General features: G+C 39.3%; 2 protein-coding genes across 2 annotated transcripts; both read right to left on the bottom strand.

The window, feature by feature from the left end:
* Positions 1-167: 167 nt before the first annotated feature.
* Positions 168-6929, bottom strand: LOC137914176 (extracellular calcium-sensing receptor-like). The gene is made up of 13 exons (XM_068757782.1): positions 6870-6929; positions 6371-6813; positions 3339-3538; positions 3124-3218; positions 2785-2964; positions 2466-2654; positions 2155-2365; positions 1880-2076; positions 1587-1796; positions 1386-1509; positions 1096-1289; positions 708-989; positions 168-590 (listed from the first exon to the last, which is right to left on the bottom strand). The coding sequence occupies exons 1-13, from the start codon at positions 6927-6929 to the stop codon at positions 168-170; spliced, it is 2808 nt and encodes a 935-aa protein (XP_068613883.1).
* A 1743-nt stretch (positions 6930-8672) lies between these two features.
* LOC137914193 (extracellular calcium-sensing receptor-like) lies at positions 8673-13677 on the bottom strand. Its single transcript, XM_068757798.1, has 12 exons — positions 13659-13677; positions 12330-12591; positions 11789-12000; positions 11630-11721; positions 11331-11510; positions 11020-11208; positions 10401-10886; positions 10108-10317; positions 9907-10030; positions 9617-9810; positions 9213-9494; positions 8673-9095 (listed from the first exon to the last, which is right to left on the bottom strand). Exons 1-12 carry the CDS (start codon positions 13675-13677, stop codon positions 8673-8675), a joined length of 2673 nt encoding a protein of 890 aa, XP_068613899.1.
* Between the last annotated feature and the right edge of the window lie 326 nt (positions 13678-14003).

The following is a 14003-nucleotide window of genomic DNA, read 5'->3' as shown; positions in this document are numbered from 1 at the left end:
TAAGGCAATGTAAATAAGAAACACTTTTAGATACAAAATTCCATAAATATCTGAGTAAATCTGTCAAACCTATGACACTTGAAAAGGAAACAAATCTAAGGGAATTCAAACACCATACTAATATGAAACATATTTTATTGACGAGAATGTGGCCAGTGAGATTTTTGCTATTTGGCCATCAAGTGTTTCTTAGTGTTTCTTTCAGGTCTCAAAAGAATGATGAAACATTTGGGGGCAAAAATGAAAAGAAGTAAACTATAGCTCGAAGCCAGGATTGCAAATATTTCCACAGCTACAACATACTTCCCTGGAGAGCTAATGTAAGCAGGGACAAAGGTCACCCAGACAGCACAGAATATCAGCATGCTGAAGGTGATCAGTTTGGCCTCGTTGAAGTTGTCTGGGAGTTTCCTCACAAGAAAGGCCAAGAGGAGGCAGGTACAAGCCAGCAGGCCAATGTAGCCAAGGACCACAGAAAAGCCCACCACAGAGGCCATGGCACACTTCACGGTGACCTTTGACCCTTGGAAACCCAGATCACGTTCAGGCACTGGTGGGCTGATGGACAGCCAAACTGTACAGATGATAACCTGATGAGAACGTCAGCACATTTCTGTAATGTTATTCCTTATTGATTATTGTGTATACTGCAGGTATAAATGAAACGAATAAAAATTGATTCAATTCAAATGAACTGATTTTCATACCTGTACAGACGTAAAGAGGCAGACACTTCCTCTCTGTACACCTGGACCAAACCACTTCATCAAGGCTCCAGCACCAGGCTGAGCTGAGCGGAAAACAGCGAGAACTACTAGTGTTTTGACAAGGAGGCAGGAAACACAAAGGACAAAGCTGATCCCAAAGGCTGCCTGCTGGAACCGACAAGACCAGACTGATGGACGACCAATGAACACCAATGAGCACAGGAAGCAGAGCTTCAGTGACAGAAGAAGCAAAAAGCTCAGTTCTGAATTGTTGGCTCGCACCTGGGGGTGAAGGAGATGAGTCAAAAACATTCAGACAGTTAAACAATATGGTGCAAGTAGTAAATATACATATATATAAACCCTTTAATTCACTCTAATTTATTACCATAGGTGTCTGACGATAGTAAAGAAACACCACAAACACAGCTGTTGTCACTACAGCTCCAGACACAGCAGCTGTAGTCAGAGTAATGCCCAAGGTTTCATTAAAGGAGAGGAAATCCAGCTCACGAGGGATACAGGCAGTTTGGTCAGCATTGGACCAGAACTCATCAGGACAACGTGCACATTGAAGGGAATCTAGAGGAGTTCAAAACAGGGGAAAAGTACAGAATATACAACACAAACAAGAACAACTATTTGAGTTTGTTCTGTCTGTTGGAGTGATTTCCTCACCGTTTTTATTGCTAATTTCCCCTTTAGCACACGGAATACAGTCAAAGCAGCATAGAGGCTCTCCCTTCCTGTTGGCCCTCCTGGTACCTGGAGGGCAGCTCTCACTGCACACTGAAACTGGCACCTGAACAAACAGCCAAATAATGTTGTTGGGAATTAATTTATTATTTGTCACTTTAAGATAACTGGTGATCAAACTACCTGATTGGATCCGGTGCTCCACTGAATTGCTGATTCATCAACATGAAGATCTAAACCATCCACATGACCAATCAAAACAATATTAAGTTGCCCTTTGGAGTTCATCTGCCAGTTGACAAGGTCATACTTTGCTGGAATATCTGAACCCTGGAAATGAAACATGTCTCCTTGTGGTGTGGTGACGTTCACTCGATTCAGGTGCTGCAACAGCTGAAAGCATCAGATTTTGAGAATATAAGTCTTAATAAAACTATATATTAATGATAATATGATCCATTTACATGAGTATTAACCTCTATGGGTTTGATGTGTTTGGGAGAGGAGCAAGTCGAGCTGTTGCTTCCAGAAGGCCGCTCTGTATCACTGCAGGAGAGAAGGCTGTGAAGGGCGTGGGCTGCAGCATAAACAGCGAGGTATGCATTATATGCAACTCTTAGATGAGAGGTGTCAGTAAATGGATGCTGCATTCCCTTCAGGGATTCTGCCCCGCTGCAGGGTGGTAGAAATTTCTGAATTGACCACTTGGCAGGAGATGAAGTAGAAATGTTTGCGAGAGAGGGATTGCATCCAAACTCATTTTCCCAGAATTCTTGTAAGAATTCATCATCAGGTCGATGAACTGGGTGCAAATCTGTGAGATAATTTTCAAATCCAGGTATTGTTGAACTTTTGATGGCCACACCAAGAACACCATTCGCAACTTTTGAAATGGCAATATCTTTGAGCAAATCATCACTTGTGCTCCAAGACTCACTGGCCAGAAACTGTCTGTCAGTCACCTGGAGCATGACAAAAATAAATTAATAATAAATAATACAATTTTGTTCTTAAAAACGTATCTAAATATTTAGATTAGGAATTTCAATGTGAAATACTCACATTCCTTTTGGACAGTTCCAGAAACATATCCCTTATTAATGTATACCAGCAAAAAATGAGAATCACCCTCACAGTGGAAGCTTGAATTGTGCGTGCTGCACGTCTGGAGTCTCTCACAATATTACCTCTGTTGAGAGTCTCAATGAATTCCAAACACACACCTTTCCCCTCAATCTCTTCCTGAAATACCTGAAATTTCACAATAAAATTTAGTTCATATTTATGTCCCATATAAAAGAGAAATTGTATGAGATATTTTTAGTAATTTATATAACAAAATAAACAAATAAGAAAATGAATCATAATAAAAACTGTAAACCTGCATTGCCAAGTGACCATAATCACTGTTATCAATTACTGCTCCCATCCAAGTCCAGTTGTAGTGAGTGGCTAGTTGTGCCATGACCCTGGCCTGGTAAATATCACTGGGAATTGTTCTGAAGAAATTAGGGAATTTTGTCCTGTCACTGAGACATGGGCAGGAAGCCAAATAACTGATCTGAAAGAAAGATTCATATTAAACAGTTTGACAGTGCTTTAAGAGAATACATGCATTCTTTTTTTGTTTTATATATTTGTGAAATATCATGTCAACCACTACAAAAATAAACTTAATTCAACATTTATTTTTTTCATTTTTTGAGGTAATGAAACTCACAATTGGCACAGAAAGAGGCCCCAAGATACTTGACAGAATTATACTTGATGTAGATGTAGGACTGCCAATCAGCAAAGGGATGGGCTGATCACCTGCTGATAGTAACAGACAATCTTTAATATTACAGTAATATAGTTCGATATTGCTGCTTTGTTTGAGATTATGTTAATTCATACCATCTGTCCCTCCAGGTGGTTTATCATCTTCCGAATGACGGGTAGAGACTTGTAAATTGCAGCTGTCTGAGTCTCCTCCAACCAGTGATAGTGCGCCTTTAAGAACCCAGGGGTATCTTCCACAACTGTCAAATATACGGTAGCCCAGCTTCACTCCTGGCAGCAGCGTGCTGTTACGATTGATTTCCTCCACCGCAAATGTCACGGCATATGTGGTTTTTAATCCACCTAATTCAAAACTAAAAATAATTGGAACAAAACATATTTGAGATGTAGATAGATAGATAGATAGATAGATAGATAGATAGATAGATAGATAGATAGATAGATAGATAGGGTCAATTATTAACTTGAGTTTGTTCAGCCGTTCGCAAGTTGTTCAACAATTTATCGAATTCAATTATATTTCATCAAAAAACATATGAGCAAAACAAAAACAACAAAACAAACATATTGCCATCACGTAAAGAACATAATCACATTGTGATTAGATTTACCCAGTGCAAGGTTCATAATATGGCATCTTGGTGAAGTCTTGATCTGCAGCAGGATGTGTGAAATGCAAATGCAAAAGTCCACCAAAAATCACATCTCCTTTCTGGGAAAGACTGTACCTGCTCCAGCCATCCCACCGGGAGCATAGTACAGAATGAGCAACTCCCAGATCAATTTCTCTGCCCAGTACAATGAAAAGGAGCATGGAGAGGGCAATGTTGGGCCTCCGAGTCAGGAACCACAGGAATGAAAGCATAGATTCTGTTCTGGACAATTATCACATAAAAAAATAAATAAAAAAAAAATAAACAAAAAGCATAAAAGTAAAAATTAAATCTTCATATCGTAATCGGCATGAATGACAGCTTCAATAATTTCAGTTAGTCATACACAATTAATGTAAAGCTGTTTCTTCAAATTTGACAATGGATTAGAAAAATTTAAGACAAATAAAACCTCACAGAAAAAAGGCAACATACACTGTTTTGAATGATACAGACACTAAATTCAAATATACAGTAACATGAAAAGCTTGTGAAAATTACCTGCAAATAGGGAATACACTATTAACTCAAACATGTTTCATTTAGTTATATATGCCATATCACACAAGAAAACATAAATTCTGGTAACGATTTCTTGACTCAAACATACCCCATGCTTTCTTGCGCAAGTGGACCATTGATCTTGGTATTTATATTCAGCGTTGTGTTTTGAAAGAAAAAAAAACTTTTGACAACAGCAACACACAAGCAAAAATTATTCCTCTCTGGAGTACTGGAGGAAAAACAATCCAACTGTAATGTGGATATGATGCTCGGATTGTTGGATGTGTGTATGTGTGTGCAGTTTATATCCCACAATACTGTGCGATGCAGTGACGTGCAGTCGGGGAGGCCCGTGAGGCTGTGCCTAACCTCCCCTGTTATCATGGAACAAAAAGGAAAATAAAAAAAGATATTAATTATATTTACCCAGTGAGTTAACTTCAACAGTTTTAGATTATTTTTCATTTAAAATCACAGAATCTTCACATTTATCATTCAAATAATGAGAAGAGATGTGCAGTGAGGGGCCAGCCAGCTGTGCAAAACAGTACCCTGTTGTACTGCGTCTGTCATGTACTGAAGATGCCCAGTCAGAATCACTAAATGCAACTAGTTTAAGTTCTTCAGTGTTTTTCTTAAAGACTAACTTTTATTGCCATAATTTTTGTTTATATATTTTAGCTTTTTCCTTATGCATATTTACATATTTATAGTTATTTAATAGCGTAACTATTGTTCAGGAAATGTTTTCCGCACGTGCACTAATTGGTGATGCACGCTAGTTAAGGAGAAGGCGAAGTAAGACCAATAAATGTTACGTCAAGTTTAAAGTCCTCATTTCTGCCTCTAAGTAAGGGTCAGCCAGCGAGGTATGTTATTTACGTTTACATATTTATTTGTATGCAATTATTTGTACTTCATTGTATTTCATGTTGCTTTTAGTTTGACGGTGGCATTGATGGTGGCCTTGATGGTGGCGTCTTATGTTGTAAAGCAAGCCAAGTTCTACAGCCTACATTAAACCCACTATTGCCAGCAGTAAAAAGAACTCTTTATTGACTTCGAACGGACAAGAAGAGGTGGAAGTGATACTAACTCATAGTCAGTTGTGCCTTTTAGATATCTGAGGACTTGTTTTGCAGTCACCAAATCTTCCCTTTTTGGTTGTGCTAAAGTTTGGGAAAGCCTGCTAACAACCCAGCTTATATCTGGTCTTGTGCACGTCATGGCATAAATAAGACTGCCCACAATTTCCCGGTACTCTCTGGGATTAACAGTCTCATGCTTGTCATTTTCTTCCATGATGGTCGTGTTTGTTTTGAACTCACAAGGTGTAGATCGAGGGTTTGCACTCAGACATGCCAAAACGTTCAAGCATCCTTTCAATGTTCCTTTTCATCCTGATCTCACCTTCTTTTTGTTCAAACTGTAGCCCAAGAAAATATGATATTTTCTCAAAATTCTTCATGTTGAATTTAGATCTCATTGTTTCTTTGAATGCATCAAGTAGTTCAGAGTTGCCAGCAGCAATTATTAAATCATCTACCCAAATGATTTTATGTCATTGAATGAAGTGTCATTATTTACCATTTTCAAGTAGCAGAGTCTGTCGTATTCTTCAATAGCAAAGACAGTCCCACCTTTATGGATGAGTTCATTTTGGTCTTTCTTGAAAATCACCTGTGCTCCGTTGGTTGTGGCCGCCTTTCACTGAGAAAATGCACTGAGGATAGGATGGGATGAGGAGAACATCCCTCAGTGTCACGGTGGTCCACTTTCCTTGTGTGTCCTGTAGAGTGACGGTCGCGTCTCCCCTCTTTAACGCCACGTTGTTAGTTCTGGATCCATCGGCGAGTTCCATGCAGTGCTTTCTTGAATCAAAGGTCTTGTCAAAGTGTGTGAACTTGTTCCCGTCTGTGATAATATGTGAGGAGGCTCCGCAGTCCACCAATAACTTTCCATTCATTACATGTTGGTGGAAATCTCTGGCTGACTTGAAACACAAAGGTTTGTTCTTTGGGCTCTTACTGTCTCTCTGCTGTCTGTTTAGCCTCATCCTTGTGTTTATTCTTCCTTCTACAGGTCTCATCACTGTGTGTGGAACTTCTGTGGTAGCTGCACCACTTTGGGGTCGCATTTTGGCGGCAGTCTTTGATGATGTGTCCACGGTTCCCACATCCATAACACGTGACTGACGTGAGGTCAACTTTCATCACGTTGTCCGCTTTCGGTTTACTTTCAAATCTCTCTGTCTCTTCGTAGCTACGCAGGTTGCTCTTAAACTGCGTGAATGTTATGTCTTCTGTGCTTTGAGCCGTGTGAATGGCAAAAGGCTTGTACGTTTCTGGAAGCCCCTTTAAAATCATGGCGATAATCAGGCCGTCGCTGATGACTTCTTTTGCATTTCTCAAGGCTGTTACTGTTTTCTCAGCTCGTATAATGTAGCCCGTTACTGGTTCGTCTGGTCTCTTCTGTAAGGACGTGAGTTCGGTATACAGCGCAACGATTCTCGGCTAAGTCGGCTTACCCTGGCAAGCATAGTGGTCGCGCAGCATCTACAGGGCTTTTCTGCCGTCATCGGCGGCATCCCGCATAACCAGGGACAGACTTTTGTCGTCGGGAATTGGATGAGTTCTGCATAGCAGTCAGCGTTTTTGTCAGCATCGGGTTCAGTGGGTGGAAAGTATGACGTCTTTTAGGCCAATGATGCGCAGATGGCCGAGGAACTTTACTTCCCAAAGTTCATAGTCATTTTCATCTCCGCTAAACACTGACCTTTGCCATCGTCTACCTGTGCCACGTCTGGGCCCATAACCTGTTGAGCTCGTAGCATTCTCTGCTTCATCTCCCATGGTGGAAATAAATGTTGACACGCCGTTTCTTCATCCTTGTACACTGCATATGAGAACACATATCTATTACTAGGTTTGTAGAGTGTTTTGTTTATAGACCCTTTTTGGTTGTTTTTCTTTAGTTGGCTCCGCTTAAATTGGTTGTTTTTTTTCTGTGTTTAACAAGTACCATAAAAATGTATGCAATGTTTTTAAAGAAATGCGTCAGCATCTGGAAGCATGCACGTATCTCAAATGCATGCCTGCATCTTAATGCATACATATCACTTGCAGGCTGGCTCATATCTCAGAATGCTCGTATGTCAAAGGGCTTGTATGTCGAATTATTGCTGTATAATATCTTTAGCATAATAGCATAATAGCCTAAGTCTTAGCCTTTGCCTCTTGGTAATGGCCAATTATTGTTGTGTTCCAAAAAGGAACTAGCAGGAATTAGGACCCCAAAATGCAGAGACGGAGACGTAAAACAGTTCAAAGTCTTTAATAAAGCAAAACTCAAAACGCTCAGAAAAAGTACTGAGGGGGCACGGGCTGGACTTCCAGTAATCAAACAAAAAATCACAGCCAACAAAAAACCAAGGTAAGTAAGACTGGAAATACAAAAAACAAAAAAAACTGACATTACTAACCACTACACCACCGTGCCACCAAGATAAGGACGAATGGGTATGACACTTCCATCTTAGACACTCCCATCCACGATGGGATTTCTAATGTCATTTTAACAATATTTTATAATTGCAAAACCACAAATACAACTACATACAAATATGCAGGTGCAAGAGATCATTTCAGGTGTACAATTGCAAATCCAATAAACAGAATGCTATATGAGATGAGATGGAAGAATAAACGTAGTGAGATTAAATGCCATAATACTTCCATCTAGTGGCCGTAATTAAGTACATTTGGACTTAATTTTCACATGCTCCACTTTCATCATTTAATTTGTTCATTGAACTGATTTGAGGAAGTTACATTCCAATAAGGCTTAGAAGAGTTGAAATATTCCTTGAATTGACATGATTTGCAAAGGTTTTCTTTAAAAACTGCTGTAATTAATAAATCTAAAACAATATTTTGACAACAGCATTGACCTGGGATAAAAAAAGAAAGTTATTAATTATTATGAAGAAAACAAAACAAAAAAGAACACATGTATATATTCATTCATTCATTTTCCAACCGCTTATTCCGTCATGGGGTCGCGGGCCAAGCTGGAGCCAATCTCAGCAGTCAATGGGCGAGAGGCGGGGTACACCCTGGACAAGCCGCCAGTCCATCGCAGGGCAACACAGAGACAGTGTTGCCCTGCATGTATATAATTTGTCATAAATAACCATGCATCATTAAGATAATTGATATAGATTTTTATGACACAATATATTTATTGACACAAACATTGATATAGAGCCAAGAAAAGTTAAATGTGAGAGATTGCTCACATTAGATGAAGAAAAACTATCGTGACATTTTTGCTATTTGGCCATCAAGTGTTTCTTAGTGTTTCTTTGAGGTCTCAAAAGAATAATAAAACATTTGGGAGCAAAAATGAAAAGAAGTAAACTATAGCTCGAGGCTAGGATTGCAAATATTTCCACAGCAACAACATACTTCCCTGGAGAGCTAATGTAAGCAGGGACAAAGGTCACCCAGACAGCACAGAATATCAGCATGCTGAAGGTGATCAGTTTGGCCTCGTTGAAGTTGTCTGGGAGTTTCCTCACAAGAAAGGCCAAGAGGAGGCAGGTACAAGCCAGCAGGCCAATGTAGCCAAGGACCACAGAAAAGCCCACCACAGAGGCCATGGCACACTTCAAGGTGACCTTTGACCCTTGGAAACCCAGATCACGTTCAGGCACTGGTGGGCTGAGGCACAGCCACACAGTACAGATGATAACCTGATGAGAACGTCAGCACATTTCTGTAATGTTATTCCTTATTGATTATTGTGTATACTGCAGGTATAAATGAAACTAATAAAAATTGATTCAATTCAAATGAACTGATTTTCATACCTGTACAGACGTAAAGAAGCAGACACTTCCTCTCTGTACACCTGGACCAAACCACTTCATCAAGGCTCCAGCACCAGGCTGAGCTGAGCGGAAAACAGCAAGAACTACTAGTGTTTTGACAAGGAGGCAGGAAACACAAAGGACAAAGCTGATCCCAAAGGCTGCCTGCTGGAACCGACAAGACCAGACTGATGGACGACCAATGAACACCAATGAGCACAGGAAGCAGAGCTTCAGTGACAGAAGAAGCAAAAAGCTCAGTTCTGAATTGTTGGCTCGCACCTGGGGGTGAAGGAGATGAGTCAAAAACATTCAGACAGTTAAACAATATGGTGCAATTAGTAAATATACATATATATATATAGTCATTAATATAAACCCTTTAATTCACTCTAGTTTATTACCATAGGTGTCTGACGATAGTAAAGAAACACCACAAACACAGCTGTTGTCACTACAGCTCCAGACACAGCAGCTGTAGTCAGAGTAATGCCCAAGGTTTCATTAAAGGAGAGGAAGTCCAGCTCACGAGGGATACAGGCAGTTTGGTCTACATTGGACCAGAACTCATCAGGACAGCGTGCACATTGAAGGGAATCTAGAAGAGTTCAGAACAGGGGAAAAGTACAGAATATACAATACAAACAAGAACAACTATTTGAGTTTGTTCTGTCTGTTGGAGTGATTTCCTCACCGTTTTTATTGCTAATTTCCCCTTTAGCACACGGAATACAGTCAAAGCAGCATAGAGGCTCTCCCTTCCTGTTGGCCCTCCTGGTAGCTGGAGGGCAGCTCTCACTGCACACTGAAACTGGCACCTGAACAAACAGCCAAATAATGTTGTTGGGAATTTATTTATTATTTGTCACTTTAAGATAACTGGTGATCAAACTACCTGATTGGATCCGGTGCTCCACTGAATTGCTGATTCATCAACATGATGATCTAAACCATCCACATGACCAATCAAAACAAGATTAAGTTGCCCTTTGGAGTTCATCTGCCAGTTGACAAGGTCGTACTTTGCTGGAATATCTGAACCCTGGAAATGAAACATGTCTCCTTGTGGTGTGGTGACGTTCACTCGATTCAGGTGCTGCAACAGCTGAAAGCATCAGATTTTGAGAATATAAGTCTTAATAAAACTATATATTAATGATAATATGATCCATTTACATGAGTATTAACCTCTATGGGTTTGATGTGTTTGGGAGAGGAGCAAGTAGAGCTGTTGCTTCCAGAAGGCCGCTCTGTATCACTGCAGGAGAGAAGGCTGTGAAGGGCGTGGGCTGCAGCATAAACAGCGAGGTAGACGTTATATGAGATCCTTAGATGAGAGGTGTCAGTAAATGGATGCTGCACTCCCTTCAGTGACTCTGTCCCACTGCAAGGTGGTAGAAATTTCTGAATTGACCACTTGGCAGGAGATGAAGGAGAAATGTTTGAGAGAGAGGGATTGCATCCAAACTCATTTTCCCAGAATTCTTGTAAGAATTCATCATCAGATCGATGAACTGGGTGCAAATCTCTGAGATAATTTTCAAATCCAGGTATTGTTGAACTTTTAATGGCCACACCAAGAACACCATTTGCAACTTTAGAGATGGCAAGATCTTTGAGTAAATCATCACTTGTGCTCCAAGACTCACTGGCCAGAAACTGTCTGTCAGTCACCTGGAATAAGGCAATATAAATAAATAAATAAAATAAAATAAAATAAAATATAAACATTGGGCAGACAAAAAATATGTACAGAATATTAAATATATATATGTTTTAATGAGGAAATCCCAAGCAGAATACTCACATTCCTTTTGGACAGTTCCAGAAACATATCCCTTATTAATGTATACCAGCAAAAAATGAGAATCACCCTCACAGTGGATGCTTGAATTGTGCGTGCTGCACGTCTGGAGTCTCTCACAATATTTCCTCCGTTGAGAGTCTCAATGAATTCCAAACAAATCCCTTTCCCCTCAATCTCCTCCTGAAATACCTGAAATTTCAAACAAAATTAAAAGAACCAAGTTCATATTTATATATTTGTGTCCCACATATGAGGGATATACGCAAGATTTTCTGTTTGGTCATTTCGATTTTAAGAACAAGAACATAAACCTGTATTGCCAAGTGACCATAATCACTGTCATCAATTACTGCTCCCATCCAAGTCCAGTTGTAGTGTGTGACGAGTTGTGCCATGACCCTGGCCTGGTAAATATCACTGGGAATTGTTCTGAAGAAATTAGGGAATTTTGTCCTGTCACTGAGACATGGGCAGGAAGCCAAATAACTGATCTGAAAGAAAGATTCAGAATGATCATTTTAACAATGTATCATTCAGTTCTTTTGTTTTTAAATATTGTATCAACCGCTACAAAAAACAAACATATATTTCGTGATGTAATAAAACTCACAATAGGCACAGAGACAGGCTCTAAGACACTGGACAGTATCATGCTTGCCGTGGATGTAGCACCACCAATTAGCAAAGGAATGGACTGATCACCTGCCGATAACAGACAATATTTGATACAACAGTCATATAGTTTGTTCATGGCATTGTCAAGTCATACCAGCTGTCTTGCCAGGCGAGGATTGTAAGATGCAGCTGTATGAGTCTCCTGCAACCAGTGATAGAGCACCTTGAAGAGACCAGGGGTATTGGCCACAACTGTCAAATATACGGTAGCCCAGCTTCACCCCTGGCAGCAGCGTGCTGTTACGATTTATTTCTTCCACAGCAAAGGTCATAGCATATATGCTTTTTAATCCACCTAGCTCAAAACTTAAGAGAATAAGACATATGTGTGATGAGTGCATAAAACAAAATAAATATATGGTTGGGTACAAAATATGCTAAACAAAATCCACTATTATCAAATTGTGTTTATCTCAGATAGAGAGTTTATAACATTGACATATTTTGATGAAAATCTTGAGTTCTGTAGGGCTTTCATAACCTAAGTTGCTCAACCATTCGTAGAAATAAACTCTATTTCAACAAAAACGTATGAACATGACAAAGAAATGTATACAAAAAAATGCAAAGTCCACTTACCACCAAAACAACATAATTTTCATACATTTGATTGCAACCAACGTGATTAGATTTACCCAGTGCAAGGTTGAAAAAGTGGCAGCTTGGTGAAGTCTTGGTCTACAGCAGGACGTGTGAAATGCAAATCAAAAAGTCCACCAATAATCACATCTCCGTCCTGGGATAGACTGTTGTTGCTCCATGCGGCCGACCTGGAGCATAATGCCGACTGAACATCCCCCAGACCCACTTGATTACTTTGGACACCAAGAAGGCAAACGGGAAGGGCAAAGGACAGCCACCGAGCCAGGAACCAGAAGAGTGATGACAGCTTCTGTTCTGGAAAATTATCACAGAATAAAATTAATATTTTTTAAAATGTATATAATAATCGCTATTAATGACAGCTGCAATCATTTTTGTTTGTGAAATTTGGTGTTTCATCAGACCTGACAATAAATTGCATGAATTTTAGACAAAACTGTAAAGTTCTACATCAGACAGCGTTCAGCAGAGCCCATTATCAAATATGTATGTATATATCCATTAAGTTCAATTATAAGATCATAGCCTCCTCATAGTTACCTGTAAAAAGTAAAGATATTATTAAATAAAACATATTTCATTTGTTTATACAGCTCCTATTACCCAACAAACTATAAATTCTGAAAATGGTATCCTCACACATACAGCCTGCCCTCTTTGACCAGATGAGCTGCTGATTTTATGTTTACATTAGGTGCCAAGTGGTAGTGGCACGCAAGAAAAAGTGATGACACCTGCAACGCACACACAGCAAAACTATTTCCCTCTGGAGTGCTGAAAGAAAAATAATTAAATGCAACTGAGTGATTGTGTGTATGACATTGTGAGTGGTGGATATGCATAAAATATGCTTCCTCTTAATAAAATACTGCATGATGTCATTCAAACATCATCATTATAGCTGAGATACTGGGCTGCAGGACAGGAAAGTTAAAGGTTTCATAGACTGCTGCACCTTTATCATTGTGATTGTGATAGTAAATAAACATGGAATTGTTGAAATCAAATATTTTATTGCATTAGTATGAAAATGCTCTTAGTCCTCCGATGAGCGACAATACAAAAAAGGGATGCTGTAGCACGTAACCAATAAAAAGAAAACCCCTGCTGCTCTGCCATCCTTGGCCAGAGTGACAACTACATAAGGCCTGATGTAGTTGTCACTGTTTTTAATTCCATGATGTTAAACAAAATAAATAAATAAAAGAGTATTTTTGCAGTCTGTATCAAAGCAAATATAAAAATAAAAACCTTTGAACTCCAAAATCTTTAAAAATTATTTTGCAATTATGTTTTCAAATTCTATAAATCATAGCGAGGGAAACAAATTCAACAAGAGAGGCTCATGTGCTATATTAAACCTGAAGCGAACAAATCCATGTCCCCTATTGTATCCAGTGGAGCTATTTCTTCAGTGCAGTTGGTTTTGGGGAACACATGTATTAATTGGTGCATAGTCATGCTTGACATGTCTATATGTAACATGCACACACATAAATGTACGGTTAGAACTGGTAATCAACTAAAACACACAACACAAATAAGGGAGTACCACTTTAAAGAATAGGAAGACTTACATTTGTTCTTGGAAAACATGAATCCCATCTTTTAAAAATCAATGTAGTCAAATGACGCAAAGAAATGAAATCCCTCTTCACTTAGAGTGGCTTCTGAGTCAAATGTACAAATATGGAGCAGGAGCTTAG

Source organism: Brachionichthys hirsutus, unplaced genomic scaffold, assembly GCF_040956055.1.
Source record: "Brachionichthys hirsutus isolate HB-005 unplaced genomic scaffold, CSIRO-AGI_Bhir_v1 contig_955, whole genome shotgun sequence".
NCBI lineage: Eukaryota > Metazoa > Chordata > Actinopteri > Lophiiformes > Brachionichthyidae > Brachionichthys > Brachionichthys hirsutus.
This window is presented reverse-complemented; position numbering and strand designations above follow the sequence as displayed.